General features: G+C 37.3%; 1 protein-coding gene across 1 annotated transcript in view; it reads right to left on the bottom strand.

Moving 5' to 3' along the window:
• The window catches only part of LOC117062150 (probable ubiquitin carboxyl-terminal hydrolase FAF-Y), a 224,474-nt gene that overhangs the window by 92,109 nt on the left and 115,724 nt on the right, over positions 1-16,641 (bottom strand). Inside the window, 5 exon segments of the mRNA XM_033175384.1 lie at positions 167-407; positions 1,577-1,788; positions 2,879-2,974; positions 5,107-5,449; positions 7,825-7,912. Of these exon segments, the coding sequence (XP_033031275.1) occupies positions 167-407; positions 1,577-1,788; positions 2,879-2,974; positions 5,107-5,449; positions 7,825-7,912 (980 nt within the window).

The following is a 16,641-nucleotide window of genomic DNA, read 5'->3' as shown; positions in this document are numbered from 1 at the left end:
GTATTTCCTTTAAGTTCTGTGACATTTGTCTTATTCAAGGTTATTATAATCTAGATGCCAACACAGAAGTTTGTACATAATAGTTAGATGCCCAAGACATTTACTAAATAATAATATAGCCTCAACATTAAATTTCATGACTTATTTAAAAGCTGTATTTACTTACAGATTTATCTTTTAAGTTTAATTGTCCAATTAGCTTTCTGTCATCTTCAGAATCTATCAGCTCACCACCCACAAAGAGTTCAATTTTTGTATGGGCTACATTGGCTTTAATATGATTAACAATACAGCGCCGTACTGAACCAACTGTGTCATTTGTATGAGACCATATATCCAACTCTTCAACCTGTCTGCTCTGGTTTGGAAACCGAACTATAAGAGACAGGTGTTTGCCACGAAATGCTCTGAAAAATAAATAAGTAAATAAAAAGAATTTTAAAAACAGAAAAAACTGCTATGATATTAAGCAGACTGCTAAAAAAAAACAAAACAACAACAACAAAAACCCTGAAAATTTAGCAGTTTCTTATTAAGTCAGAAGATGATAGTTAAAACAACTTATTTTGTTTTTAGGATCTTTAGAACATGATGCTTCTTTTAAACAGTGAACAAACATCACAATCTTGGAAATGCAATAATCAAATTCTGTTGTTAATCTTATCTCTATGGAGATTGAAAGAAAGCTTCCTACTTAGATCATAACATACATGAGTAATGCTTCAGTTATTTTCATGCCACAAAACTCAACTCACTAAGACAATTTTCAAACACGGAATAGGAGTTTTGGCTTGAACATATAAACAAAAATGCTAAAATGCATGTTTCTGTCAAAATGTACCCCAAAATATTTATCTTGGTATAATCTTGCTTATTTTATTATCTTCTGATAGATAAGATGCAAAATAAAAAACAGCATTAAAAAATAATTTTATACTTTTTCAGTTAAAAAAGTGGAATCAGACTTTCAAAAAATGTGATTGTGCTCATTCTGTAAACTTTCCCCAAACTGGAATTGCCATTAAAATTGTTAATAAGTAACTGACTTTAGTTATACTTACATTATTTAGTTATATGATTATTCATATCACATGCTATAGAATTTGTATATAATTTGTGATTATATTAATATCTGACTATTCTATCATCTGGTTATTTTATGGTAATTAGTTTTTAAATTTAAAGAAATTTTAGCAAACACCATTTAAAAATATTCCTTCTCATACTGGCTGAATAAGCAGTTCTTAATTTTAAAGAACGTTCAAATAAAAAAATCATCCAATGCAAAGTAAGTGTATCACACTTAATGAATAACAACTTAGAAAAATAAAGAAGATACTGTTAACTAATGAGTGAAATACCTTATCAAAATATAAATCAAAATAAAAACATACCTATCAAAAAAATCTACTTTTTTCAAAGTAAGATATAGTTGTTTTTAAAGGCAAGAATATTGGAATTCAGAAATGAAAACATTCCCCACTTTCCTTTTAACTTATTATTACTTTCCTAAGTAACTTTCTAAGAAAATATCAAACAATTATAAATTAACACTAGCGATCTACCTCACACAAACCTGGACATAGGTAGAATCATTCTTTCCTTGTGATAATCACTGTCACATTCATTAATGTACTCTTTTAAAACAGTTAATACTCTAACCATTCGAATGGCTTCTTGTCTTGCACAATTAATACTGTTTTTGTCACCATCCAAAACACACAGTGTATCATACGACGCTTTTAAACGATCAAAGCAAGACTGAATGAAGTCTTCATGGATAACCACCTATAAATAATGGGTCAAATACAGATAATCCAAGTTGTTTACAAACTTAAAAATGAAATGTGACATCAATCTAATCAAAAGCAGTAAAATGTCAATTTAAAGGTAACTCAATCATAGTAATATTTACCCAGTAATAAACCACAAGTTTCCTCAAAAGGAAACTGATTACATGAAAACTAGCAAGTATAAACCAATTTTGTTTTTAAAAAGTGAATGTCGGCCGGGCACAGTAGCTCACGCCTGTGATCCCAGCTCTTCAGGAAGCCGAGGCAGGTGGATCACCTGAGGTCAGACGTTCAAGATCAGCCTCACCAACATGGTGAAACCAGTCTCTACTAAAAAAATACAAAATTAGCTGAGTGTTGTGGCAGGCACCTGTTATCCCAGCTACTCAGAGGGCTGAGGCAGGAGAATCGCTTGAACTCGGGAGGCGGAGGTTCAGAGAGGTGAGATCCCACCACTGTACTCTCATCTGGGCAACAAGAGTGAAACTCCATCTCAAAAAAAAAAAGTGAATGTCCAGTCAGGCACATGTGGCTCATGCCTGTAATCCCAACACTTTGGGAGGCCAAAGAGGGAAGATAGCATGGGCCCAGGAGTTAGACGCTAAGTGTCTGGCAGCACAGTGAGGTCTCATCTGTAACAACAATGAAAAAAAAAATTAGCTGGGTGTGGTGGTGTGCACCTATAATTGGAGGTGGGAGGATAGCTTGAGCCTGCGAGTTCCAGGCTATAGCTGAGCTGTGGCTGCACTACTGCATTACAGCCTGGGTGACAGTGAGATCCTCTCTCAGAAAGGCAAACAAAAACAAATGCCTAGACAAAAAGCCAAACTAAGATAAAATTCTGGCCATCTCAACAGATGATAACGAATATTACATTTAAAATTATTTCAATCACCTAAGGATAATTATCAAAGCAACATTCCTTTAATTAGCATTGGGTAAGGGAGAAAAGTGGATTAAATACTGAAAAAGTATTTTTGATAAGAGTTAAAAAATTATTTTCTAGTTATTTTCAGGTTAAAAAAGATAGTACCCAACAATTTAACCCAACTGTTGTGGATCTTTTTAAGCACTTCAATTCTCACCTGATTGACTTTTAATCTTGGGCCAAGGTTTGTGTATATGTCTTTAAGAAGATCTATAGCTCTGTTAGCAATCTCGTCACTACTCAGAATCACAACCTGGTTCCAAAAATATTACAGTATTAAAACCATTCAAGATACAGTTTAATTTGGTATTTAAATTTAAATCATATCCTTAATTTTTTAATACAATCTTCAATAATTTAAAGATAAGCTGATTTTGATACTCAAATAATGTCAGTGATCTTAAGAATGAATGATTAATTAAAAATACAACTTTTCTGAATAAAAGCTGTTTGCTTAAGAATGAAAAAGACACAAATACTTGAAGTGATATTATTTAACTCCTCAACTTGGTAGCCAAGTTCTCAGGTTTTCAAGGGGTAATTCAAATACACTAAAAAGAAGGTGCGAGAAATACTATTTAACATAGAGCTATCCTGATGGCCCCAGCAATTTTTGTACATCTTTACCAATCATTTAATAAAACAGTGTTTTTCTTTCTTTTTTTTTTTTTTTGAGACGGAGTCTCGCTCTGTCGCCCAGGCTGGAGTGCCGTGGCCGGATCTCAGCTCACTGCAAGCCCCGCCTCCCGGGTTCCCGCCATTCTCCTGCCTCAGCCTCCCGAGTAGCTGGGACTACAGGCGCCCGCCACCTCGCCTGGCTAGTTTTTGTATTTTTTTTTTTTAGTAGAGACGGGGTTTCAACTGTGTTAGCCAGGATGGTCTCTATCTCCTGACGCCGTGATCTGCCCGTCTCGGCCTCCCAAAGTGCTGGGATTACAGGCTTGAGCCACCGCGCCCGGCCTAAAACAGTGTTTTTCAAACTAAGTTAGAATCTGTGCACCTTAGAGTATTTCAGGAATGAAAATCTGGGGAGTTTGAAGAGAGAAAAGAAATGAATAATGGGAAACTAAGCAAAGAAATGCAAGCTTTCCTCTCTCACTTCAACTACCTGTATATAATTTTTTTTTTTTTTTTTTTTGAGGCGGAGTCTCGCTCTGTCGCCCAGGCTGGAGTGCAGTGGCCGATCTCAGCTCACTGCAAGCTCCGCCTCCTGGGTTTACGCCATTCTCCTGCCTCAGCCTCCCGAGTAGCTGGGACTACAGGCGCCCGCCACGTCGCCGGCTAGTTTTTGTATTTTTAGTAGAGACGGGGTTTCACCGTGTTAGCCAGGATGGTCTCGATCTCCTGACCTCGTGATCCGCCCGTCTCGGCCTCCCAAAGTGCTGGGATTACAGGCTTGAGCCACCACGCCCGGCATAATTTTTTAATTGATAGGAGTTACTACGAGCTTCAAAACCACTGGTTTTAATGGAACACCATAGCAAACTTCTCAGTTTACATAAAGTTTGTCCACAGAATAAATAAATAATAAAACCCAAAATATAAGCTGTGACACAACAGATTAGGTATTTCAAGATGGCAACAAGATATATTACACTATGAATACAGGAAAGTTAGCTTTATAAGCATGCAACATTTATTCCAGCTATTTAAATATATACAAAGTGAACAATATCAATAAAGGCATTGATTCATAATCATATCCTAGTAATAGTCTTCTGTCCATCATTCATATCAGCATTAAATATAAATAAACTTCAAGACTTATATAAAAAAGAGAGAATAAAGGACGGGAGAATAAAAAATGTAGTTAGTGTGTAGAGGGTTACTATAATTCTTTTCTCTTTTTTCTGAGATGGAGGCTCGCTCTGTGTCCAGGCTGGAGTGCAGTGGCATGATCTCTGCTCACTGCAAGCTCTGCCTCCCATGTTCATGTTATTCTCCTGGCCTCAGCCTCTCAAGGAGCTGGGACTACAGGTGCCTGCCACCATGCCCGGCTAATTTTGTTTTTCTATGTTTAGCAGAGACGGGGTTTTACTGTGTTAGCCACGGTGAAATCTCCTGATCTTGTGATTCCCCCGCCTTGGCCTCCCAAAGTGCTGGGATTACAGGCATGAGACACTGCGCCCAGACTACTATAATTCTATACATCTGAAAAGTGTGATAGATTCTAAGTTAGTACAACAGGGTAAGAGAAAAACACCAGTAATAAAATATAAAAAGCTGAAGAAGAGCAACTACCCTTGCACACCTAGATTTCTAGGACAAGCATCAAAACAGAATACATACATAAAATTCTCAGGTAAAATTATGACACTTGAATTATTTTTAAAAAGTAACCTCAGGTACAACGTTGACAAACGAAAGTTCTTACTGCTCACTTACCCTCCAAAGGTAGTCTAGTCCAATTAATTCCAAATCATCCATCATATAGGATCTTCTTTTTGCTATTAGTTTCCCTTCTCGACAATTGACAGCTTTGAAAAATCTTTCAAAGCATTTCATGCCATTTTCAGTTAAAAGGGAAGGATCAAGTTGAAGCACATAACTTTCAAAGAAGTCCTTATTAATATCAGGATCTAAGTCTGGTTCATCCCCCATTAACTTGGAATACCACTTAAAACAGGCTTCACGATCACAAAGATAAACTGCATTCTCTGCTAAGCACTTCCATATTTGTTTTGCCTGAGGAGCACAGAGCCACAGTTGGCCATCCTTCAGTAAAAATCTTGGAGAAACATAAATCAGTAATTAGGGTCAATATAGTTTTTTCCTGCGAAGCAAGTTTTGACAGGCACAACATAATATTTCACCACAATTATATTTTAATTACAGCTTTAAAAATGTTTAAAAATTTGTTGAACACATATGTGGAATTTAAAATGTGTCAGGTATTCATTTGTTTAACAAATATATATGAGGCAGCTACAAAATGCCAGCAACTTTGCTAGGTGATGTGCCCTAAGTAAGAAGACTTCTCGTCACTTTCCGTTCACCTTCTGAAACTCAATACTGATGTAGCTCTCTGCTAAATTATATCATTGCAAAATGAGGTTATTACACTAAATGACTTTCAGAGACAACTAAATATCACCATGAATGTAAAGCTGCTTAAACTGCTCACATTTCTGAAAATACTGCAATCATAACTAGCCATATTAAACAAAAAATCTACAATTTAAAATTATGTGTATCTCTGTAAGCATTAGCGTGTCCTCAGTGATGTCCTCAAGCTTTTTAGTTGTTTCACCATTTATTAGTTCACTACAATAAAACAATGATTAGTCTGCTTTAAGCTGTCTCTTTGATTGGCTTCTATTTTCTCTTAGCACTCTCCCACCTACTCTACTATTTCTATGAATAACGATGAAAGGAAAAATAAGTTTATTTTAACTTGAATAATAACTTCACAGTTAACAAAACGATACTGGCTTTATTCCCCAAAAGAGTGTAATGTTTTTATTTAATATCAGAAGGTTTCTTCTTCTGGATCTTAATTTTTTTTTTTCTTTCTGAGACAGACTCTCACTCTGTCGGCCAGTTGGGAGTGTAGTGGCACAATCTCCGCTCACTGCAACCTCCGCCTCCCAGGCTCAAGCAATTCTCTTGCCTCAGCCTCCCGAGTAGCTAGGATTACAGATGTGTGCCACCACACTCAGCTAATTTTTGTATTTTTAGTAGAGACGGGGTTTCACCATGTTGGCCAGGCTGGTCTCAAACTCCTAACCTCAGGTAATCCGCCCACCTCGGCCTCCCAAAAGTGCTGCAATTACAGGTGTGAGCCACCGTGCCTGGCCTGGATCTTAATTTTAGGTTGTTAGTATCTCCGTAAGAGTGCTGAGCATGAAAGGACTGTCTAGATTAAATCTACCTAATCTCTCTCATCATAATTTATAAATGAGCAACAAGAGATTGAGCAAGATGAAACACAGCAGTTTGTAAACTAAGGTTTCAATGTAAATGTCTGAAAATTCACTGGTGTGATAGGGCAGACACTTTTAAAAATGTCTATATGGGTAGTCTCTATCATATACCAGCTGTGTGATTTCAAAGCACTTTGTTTTCCCCAAATGGAATGTCATGGGGAGTTAACACCTGCCTCACAAGGTTGTCATGATGAATAAAGTGATTAGCACAAGGCCAAATATATACAGGTGGCATTGCTCCTACAGCTTCCCCCTTTGATTAATTTTAGTACTGTAATAGGAACTCTGGAAGATCATCTGATTCTAAACTTTACTAATAGAATGAATAAATTCTAACTAATTTTTCCAGTCCAATAAGCCTAAGTAACACATTTACCAAAAACAATGGCTCTCTTTAGAAGACATATTCAATATAAGAGGCAGATTGTTTTCCTGTGTGGTTAAAAAAAAGGTACAAGTGTCAGAAAACCTGACACTAGAATATTTTGCAAACTAAAATCGTATAAACACTTTTATCTATAAAGACAAGATCAATCTTGCACACCGTAAAATCCTTAATAGTTATGAATCGACTGAATAAAAAAAAATCGACTTTTTGTCAAATATTGTCCCATAAATTATGATTCAACAGCAAACAGAATTATATGCTCTGTAAAAAGAAAACTAATCCCAGAATTAATAGAGAAAAATAATGAATTCAATAAATTTTATAAAACACTGATAGTTCTGGAAACTTTTCTTAGTATACTTATTATTCAAATACTTTCCTTACTATGGTATGGTAACTATTTCTAAGAGATCTCTCATTATTCAACCTATACATACATAAAAAAATACACGTCATTAAAAGCTATGTATTACTCAGTAAATTCAGTTTGAACACAGGTTTGGCTTACAGAACAGACAATTTTCCTTGTCCCATAAAGTAATATTATTATACACAGTTAGAGGTTGCTTTTGTCTAATATTGTTAAAATATTCACAAGGTACTCAGGAGGCTGAGATGGGAAGATCACCAGAGCCTGGAAAGGTTGAGGCTTCAGTGAGCCTAGATTGCCCCACTGCACTTGAGCCTGAATGACCAAATGAGATCCTGTTTAAAAAAAACAGAGAGTAACATTGCATTCCTTATCACTGCAGTCCCTTAAAAGAATAGCACTCGTTGTTTAAAACAAACCTAAGGAAGTTTAGTCGTTCTTGAACTTCTTGGACATGACTATATCGACTTCCAAGCCTCACTGTTTGTGGATCATAGTCTTCATGATCTGCAAATAAACCAAAACTATGAATTATACACATGTATATCCACATTACTGACTTAGGTAATAAAAAGAAATTATTAAGTTAATAATCACTAACTGTTAATAATAATTAACATGCAACTTGTAATTATGGTATGTTTATTTAAACCCTTTATTTCCACAAAAATACAATCACTTTTTACACAATCAAAAGAAAAATATAACCTGCTGAACATGTTATCAAAAATATTTTTTAGTCTAACTCCACCTTCATTCATTACACACACTGGTGCAATTTCTGAGTACAGCCTATGTTTTTATATCATCATGTTTCCATTTTCCTTCTTTTTAGGCAAAGTATTTCCTTCCTTCTTTGTAGGCAAAGTATTTCCACATTAAAAATACCATTATTTTATTCACTCAAAAAAATTAAGATGAGAGAAAATGTCGTTGTATTTGATAAAGTTATCACACGAGTATCTCAATCACCAGCGTATGAACTGGCTCAAACAGTCTCAGATACTCAGAAAAACCTACCTTGTCATTATGATTATAAATACCTGTGCTGGAAACTAGGCCTCACCTATGTCGGAAATCTTTGTTTTTTTAATATAAAATTGGTAAATGTTTTTTATTTAGTTTATTAACTTCATCTACTGGGTGGAAATCTTTCAGTACTTTGTAAATAATTTTTTTTTTTTTTTTAAGATGGAGTCTCACTCTGTTGCCAGGCTGGAGTGCAGTGGCACAATCTTGGCTCACTGCAACCTATGTCTCCTGGGTTCAAGTGATTCTCTTGCCTCAGTTTCTCCAGTAGCTGGGGCCACAGGCGCATACCACCATGCCCAGTTATTTTTGTATTTTTAGTAGAGACAGGGTTTCATCACGCTGGCCAGGATGGGTCTTCATCTTTTGACCTCGTAATCTGCTTGCCTTGGCCTCCCAAAGTGCTGGGATTACAGGCGTGAGACACCATGCCTCGCCTGTAAATAAATTTTAAACAGCTAAGATTAAGTTCAAAGCTACTGTCCTGGCCAGGCGCAGTGGCTCATGCCTGGAATCCTAGCACTTTGCTAGGCAGAGGTGGGGGGATCCCAAGGTCAGAAGATCTAGACCATCCTGGCCAACATGGTCTCTACTAAAATACATAACATTAGCCTGGTGTGGTGGTACATGTCTGTAGTCCCAGCTACTCAGGAGGCTCAGGCAGGGAAATCACGTGAACATGGGAATCAGAGGTTGCAGTGAGCTGAGATCACTCCACTGCACTCCAGCCTGAGTGACAGAGCCAGACTCCATCTCAAACACACACACACACACACACACACACACACACACACACACACACACACACTCTTACTCAAAAAGTAACACTCAACTAAAATATTAATTTATTCCAACACAAAGCCATGCTTTTAAAGAAAAATACCCTAACGTGGCTTATCCCAATACCTAGCAAAGTAAAATAATGAAACGAAAGCATTAGAAGAATACGATAAAAACCATATGCCTGAAAATGACTCAGTTAGTTTGTGAGATTAAACAAAAGACAGCTGAAATACATGCCAATACCAAGTGTTGTCAGGAATGAAAGACGTTTATTCTGAAACTTTTAAATGTATTATGGAGAAACATGCTGTTTTTCTTTTGCAACAGACACAGGTATTTCTCAGGTATACATCTCTTGGACCTTGTAACGTTCACACTTGGTGTAAAAAAAAAATGTTAACTGGCCGGGCGCGGTGGCTCAAGCCTGTAATCCCAGCACTTTGGGAGGCCGAGACGGGCGGATCACGAGGTCAGGAGATCGAGACCATCCTGGCTAATACGGTGAAACCCCGTCTCTACTAAAAACACAAAAACTAGCCGGGCGAGGTGGCGGGCGCCTGTAGTCCCAGCTACTTGGGAGGCTGAGGCAGGAGAATGGCGGAAACCCAGGAGGCGGAGCTTGCAGTGAGCTGAGATCTGGCCACTGCACTCCAGTCCGGGCGACAGAGCGAGACTCCGCCTCAAAAAAAAAAAAAAAAGAAAAAAAGTTAACTGTGTGAGTTCCTACTGGAATTGGGAAAAACATCCAAATCTTCAAAATGTCAAGATTTGTTTTTTCTGTGAAACTTCAATTAGAAGCAAAATCTTGACTTGCATAAAGATGGAATACAATATTTAGAATGTGCACTATTTAGTAAAGAAAGAAATCTCACATATTTTGACTCCTGGCTTTTTACTTCTATGTACAGGAACACCTGCCAACAGTTGTAAAAATGCACACTTACTTTCATGAAATTGACAGGTTGCACCAAATTGCAGACCCCCGAGTTTTCTTTAAAAATCTGAGACAATATAAAAAGACTTTCAGTTGCATGTAAGTTTTCTTGTTTTTCAGACCACTGAAACATCTGATTAAACATCAGACTGGCACTTGAGGTAGTTTTTCATCCCCTACAGCCTTTGAACTAAAAGCTATTTTTTTTTTTTTTTTTTGAGGGGGAGTGTGTGGCACGGGGGTGGTTTATGTGTATGAGTTTACATTTTAATGTAACTTCAAAATAGACAAGGTGCAAAATAATACATGAACAACTCTTTATCCAGATATACCAACTGTTTAGATGTTGCCTATTTGTTTTTACAGGTATCTCTGTTTACATATGTATATGTCATCTTAAGGAACCATTTGAAGATAAGCTGGACACATCATCTAATTTTATTCCTTAAAGTTGTGTTTATTTCCCAATAACAAGTACAGTTGACCCCTGAACAACATGGGTTCGAACTGCACTCATCTACTCATTAATTTATTCTATGGATCTTTTTAAATAAATGATGAGTACTGGAAAATTTTTAGAAAATTTGTGACGTTTAAAGAAAACAGATGGACAACATAGCTTAGAAATATTGAAAAAAAAATTAGAAAAGGCTGAGTACGGTGGCTCATGCCTGTAATCTCAGTGCTTTGGGAGGCCAAGGCAGATGGACCACCTGAGGTTAGGAGTTCCAGACAAGCCTGGTCAACACAGTGAAACCCCATCTCTATTAAAAATATAAAAATTAGCTGGGTGTGGTGGTGGGTGCCTAATTTCAGCTACTTGGGAGGCTGAGTCAGGAGAACTGCTTGAACCCAGGAGACAAACACTGCAGTGAGCCAATATGGTGCCACTGCACTCCAGCTTGGGTGACAATGAGACTCAGTCTCAAAAAAAAATAATTTTTTTTTAAGAAAAAATTAAATGTCATGAATACTTAAAATATGTTTATTTCAGTGAGCACCAGTGTTGCGAGTATCCACTTAAAATGCTGTGTGATTCTAAACGCTGTGTGATTCTAAACTCCTGAGTGAGCAATTAAGTCTCTTCAGTAAATTATGTACCATGGTAACAACAACAACAAAAAAAAGTACTCTCTTGGCTGGGCGTGGTGGATTACGCCTATAATCCCATAATCTCAGCACTTTGGGAGGCTGAGGAGGGAGGATCACAAGGTTAGGAGTCTGAGACCAGCCTGACCAATGTGGTGAAACCTCGTCTCTACTAAAAGTACAATAATTAGCTGGGAGTGGTGCCGCATGCCTGTAATCCTAGATACTCAGAAGACTGACGCAGGAAACACTTGAACCCAGATGGTAGACATTGCAATGAGGTGAGATCACACCACTGCACTCCAGCTTAAGTGACAGAGTGAGACTTTGTCTCAAAAAAAAAAAAAAAATTAGTCTCTTGCAGTTCTCATGTATTTTTTGTGTTTAGTGCAATAATAGAAACAATGAATGACACCACAGGACCCAAATGATGTGCTCCCCCCAAAACAGTGAAAATCATGACATCACAAGAAAAAGCTGAATTGGCTGATATGCATTGTAGACTGAGGTCTGCAACCATGACTGCCCCCCATTTCACGATAAATTAATTCAGCATAAGGATGACTGTAAACAAACACACACACACACACATACACAAACACACTTCATGAAGCTGTCATTGCATCTATGCCAGTAGGAACAAACTGTACTTTTGGGAAATATCTTCAATTTTGTATTGAAAAATGCACTTTTTTTGAGCAAGACTGCTATAAAAAAGGCACACTTATAGACTAATATAATGGGAAAAATCAAAGTCATTATGACAAATTAAAGCAAAAGGGGTAGGAGTTTGGTCAGGGTGGTGGGAGAAATTATAGGAGAAGATGCAAACGTTCTTGGAAGGCTACGAGGTTTTGCAAAGCTTTGAAAGATAATTTGGTTGAAGGCAGCCAATTATCTTATCCAGAGCCTCAGAGTAAAAGGTAGATAACAAGGAACTGTAAAGGAATTGATCTAGGCAAGTTAAGTTTACTTAGGCCTCAGAACTTAGCCTTTAATCATCCAGTGTGCAGGACTGCTCTCTACGGGTAATTACCCACAAGTTGTGTTGACTCAAAAGCCTTTGTCATTAAATCTGTACTAAATAAATGCCCACTTGTCGGGGCTGCAACTGCTGTGACTCTTTATAGTACCCTCCTTGGTGTCTGTGAGTGGCTCAGTCCCCTAGCTGCGCCCAGGCAAAAAAAAACCTGTGTCTGCATACATTTTTTTCACCAGTCGCTTGGCAAGAGTCTGCGGGTCAGACCCAGCAAAAAAGGTGAAGGATTTGAAACTGGAGAATTGCCAGCTTAGGATGATGTGATAACTTCAGAAAGCAGTTTATCTTTAAAAATATCAAGATAACAAGAGAAGCAGCTTTTGCCAAGCAAAAGGCAGCAGGTGAGTTCCCAGATGACATTCGTAAAATTGTTGAGGAGAAAAGTATCTGCCTCAACAGGCTTTTAATGCAGATGAAAGTGCCCTACTCTGGAAGGAAAGAAAAAAGGCACAGAGGACATTTGTTAGTAAGAAACAGGCAACTACTAAGATTTAAGGCAGGAAAGACTACGCTAACTGTAAATGTAATCAGGCTAATGATCAGGATGGCTCTTTTAATATAAAGTGCTAACCCACCACCTTGAAACGAAAAAATAAACATCAGCTGCCAGTCTTGTGGTTGCACAACAAGAAGGCTTGACAACTAGAACGCTTTCTCTGGGTTGGTTCCATCAAAGCTTTGTCCCTGAAGTCAGGAAGTATCCTGACAGTAATTGGTTGCCTTTTAACGTTCTTTTGATACTAGACAGAGCCTCTGGCCAAAGGCATCAATGTGGTCTGCTTGCCCCCAAACACGTCTCTAATTCAGCCTCTAGATCAGGAAGTCATAGGAACTTTAAGGCTCATTACATATAGTACTCCCTAGAAAGGACTGTCAATGCTGTCTAACAGAACCCTAACAGAAAGAACATCATGAAAGTGTGTAAGGATTACACCACTGAAGATGCCATCACTGTAACAGAAAAGGTGATGAAACCCATCAGGCTGGAAACAACACATGCAAAACTATGTCCAGATGTTGTGCATGACTTCACAGGATTTACAACAGAGCTCATCCAGGTAATCATGAAAGAGATCATGCAAACAGCAGAAACCATACATGGGTTAACGGTTTCATGATATGATTCTTGGAGAAATTCAAAAGCTAATAGACAATACACCCGAAGAATTAACAAAGGACAACTTAGTGGAAATGAATGCTTCTGAACCAGTGGCAGACAATGAGGAAGTAGTAGAAGCACTGACAGAAAACAAACTGACATTAAACAAGCTGGCAGAGGATTCTGATTACTCAAGACTGCTTTTGACTTCTTCTATGACATGGACTTCCATATTATATATAGGTACTGAAATTACAGCAAATGGTGTAGGATCGATTGGTACTGTATTGGAGCAGTCCCCAACCTTTTTAGCACCAGGGACAAGTTTCTTGGAAGAAATTTTTCCACAGACAGGGGTTGGGATGATTTTGGGATGAAACTGTTCCACCTAAGATTATCAGGTATCAGGTGCAATGAGCACTCAACCTAGATAGCTCTCATGTGCAGTTTACAATAGGGTTCCTGCTCCTATCAGAATCTAACGCTACCATTGATTTGACAGGAGGCAGGCCTCAGGCGCTAATGCTCCATCACCTGCCATTCACCTCCTGCTGTGTGGCCCAGTTCCTAACAGGCCAGGGACCAATCATGGTCCTCCGCCTAGGGGTCGGGGACCCCTGTTGTATATAAACATTTTTTGAGACACGACAAAGCAAAAACATCAGACAGAAATAATATTTCCCTAAAGTTACAGTGTGTACCTGCCTTTTCTGTATCACATTCCAATTCTTCCTCATCTGACACCTCTGAGACAGCAAGACCAACCCTTCCTCTTCCTCCTTGTCCTGAGCCTGCTCAATGTGCAGACAGGATGAAGGCCTTCAGGGTGATGCACTGCCACTTAATGAACAGTAGAGGTATTTTCTTCCCTACAATACTCTCAGTGACATTTCTTTCCTCTAGCTTACTTGATTGTAATATAGTATATAATATGTATAATAGATAAAATATGTGTTAATCAGCTGTTTTGGTTGTCATTAATACTTTCCAGTCAACAGCATGCTATTAGTAATTAAATTCTGAGGAAGTCAAAAGTTATACACGGATTTTCTGACTTTGTGGGGTGTCAAGGCCCCTAACTTTGTGTTGTTCAAGGATCAACCATATAACATCTTTCATAACCACAGTATATTTACCAGGTTTTAAGACTCCAACAAGACTGCTCTCAGATTCATAGTGTATTTAGAAACTTAATGAATTGTACCAATAATGTCATCACTTTATGCTTTCTTTTCTGCAAGTCCAGGATAAAACTGTGGCTCATATACTACAAGTAGCTTTCTTTCACCTGAAGTTTCCTTGTATCTTTTTTGTGTTTCTTTGTCTTGACCATTTTAAAGAATGAAGTCACTTAATGCTACTCAATTTGCATTCTGTATTTTCTATAGATTCAGGTTGTGCATTTTTTGAATGAAATATCCCAAAAGATATCCTATGTTCATTTCACATATTATCAGAAGCCATGTCAGTGTGTCCTACGTAATAACTATGTTTTAACTTAGATCACTTAATTAAGGCATTTCTACCACATTTCTCCACTGAAAAGTTAGTATTTCTCTCTTTGTAAAAACTTCTGGAGGATACTTTAATACTATGTCAGTAATCCACTTCTTATTAGACTTTCAGCTACTTCTTTTATCACCTGTTTTTTTTTTCCTGTGTTTTTAATTTGCATTGTTCTCCATTTATTTTTATCAGTATCAACTAAAGGACTCATATTGTCCTAAGTATAATATTTTGATGCTTAAATTGTCACAGATTTGACTACTAAGAGGTGAATCCCATGTCTTTTTGATATGTCAATATAATTTTCTAAAAACTTCTTATAATTTCTGGCACAGTAGGATGTTTAAGTTCATCCTGTACTTTCCAGTACAAAGCCAACACTGTCAAAGAGTAGTAGTGACAGTGTCAAAGAGCAATTTTACTTCAGGAAATTAATCACTTTCATTCAAAATATTTTTTAAATCAGTAAGAACCCACACCAAAGATTTAATAGTACTTCATAGCTGGCATGCGAAAATGAGGTAAGGACAGGTACAGTAGCTCACATCTGTAATCTCAGCACTTTGGGAGGCCAAGGCAGGCAGATCACTTGAGGCCAGGAGTTCAAGACCAGCCTTGCCAACAGGATGAAACTTTGTCTCTAATAAAAATACAAAAATTAGCCAGGCATGGTGGCTCATTCCTGTAATCTCAGCTACTTGAGAGGCTGAGATGGGAGAACCTGGGAGGCAGAAGCTGTAGTGAGCAGAGATCATACTGCTGCACTGTAGCCTGGGTGAGAAAGTAGGACCCTGTCTCAACAACCACCACCACCAAAAAAAAAAAAAAAAAGAAAAAGAAAAAGAAAATGAAGTAGAATTAGAGAGTGAATCAAAGCCAGATTCTGCATTAAGCACTGTCATTGTTGTTGAGTGACACTTGTGAAAAGACTTTTTTCCTGTGGCAACGGGTCCCGAAAGAATCAACTGTCATAATGAAAGCAGAAAGAACAGAAGAGGTATAAAATGACAACTCTTAGAAAAACACATTTTCTTGAACAGTAATGTGCCCTGTAATTAGTGTAAATCCTATAAATTTTACTCAGAAATCAGGAAAAAGACATATAAAACTCTCTCATAAGTAAATCAGTACAGAAACTGTCCTTTCAATGAGATAAACAAGGTGGCTGATAGTTTGTTGATGCACATATTTTTTTAAAAACGTAACTCAGGAAATATTCCTTGCTAAATTCAAGTAGTAAGATAACGGCACTCGTTTTTGCCATTAGTAAAATCTTAATGTTACTTTGTTATCTAAAATAACATGAAATTAACTACCCATGCCACTGGGGAAATGTTTTCACAAAAATAAACAACTAGTAGTATTGTACATAGTCAGAATAGAGACTAATGTAATGATTATCAGAAACTAAGAAAACATTAGTGAACTGCTATGATGCAATCACCATAGTTTTTGTTGGTATTGTTTTATACAATCCTAATCACATAAAAGTTTTAGTGGGAGAAATTTTATCAGTATATTTAAGAACAAACTGACATTATTCAGCAAATTACTCAGAATGAGCAACATCACTCAGAAACGGAAAATATTAAAGGTAAATGATTATTTCTAGAAAACATAATCAATGAATTCAGGAGACCATATAATTACAGAAAATGTTCAAGCAAGTGCTGTATACTGGTAACATTCTGGCAAATACTATGTTCTAGAATGTATTAACTCATTTATAAAATAGGTATACACTACTGTTATTCTTG

This window comes from Trachypithecus francoisi, unplaced genomic scaffold (genome assembly GCF_009764315.1).
Source record: "Trachypithecus francoisi isolate TF-2019V2 unplaced genomic scaffold, Tfra_2.0 Contig00131, whole genome shotgun sequence".
Lineage (NCBI taxonomy): Eukaryota > Metazoa > Chordata > Mammalia > Primates > Cercopithecidae > Trachypithecus > Trachypithecus francoisi.
The sequence above is the reverse complement of the archived record's forward strand: the minus strand, read 5'-3'. Positions and strand labels throughout refer to the sequence as shown.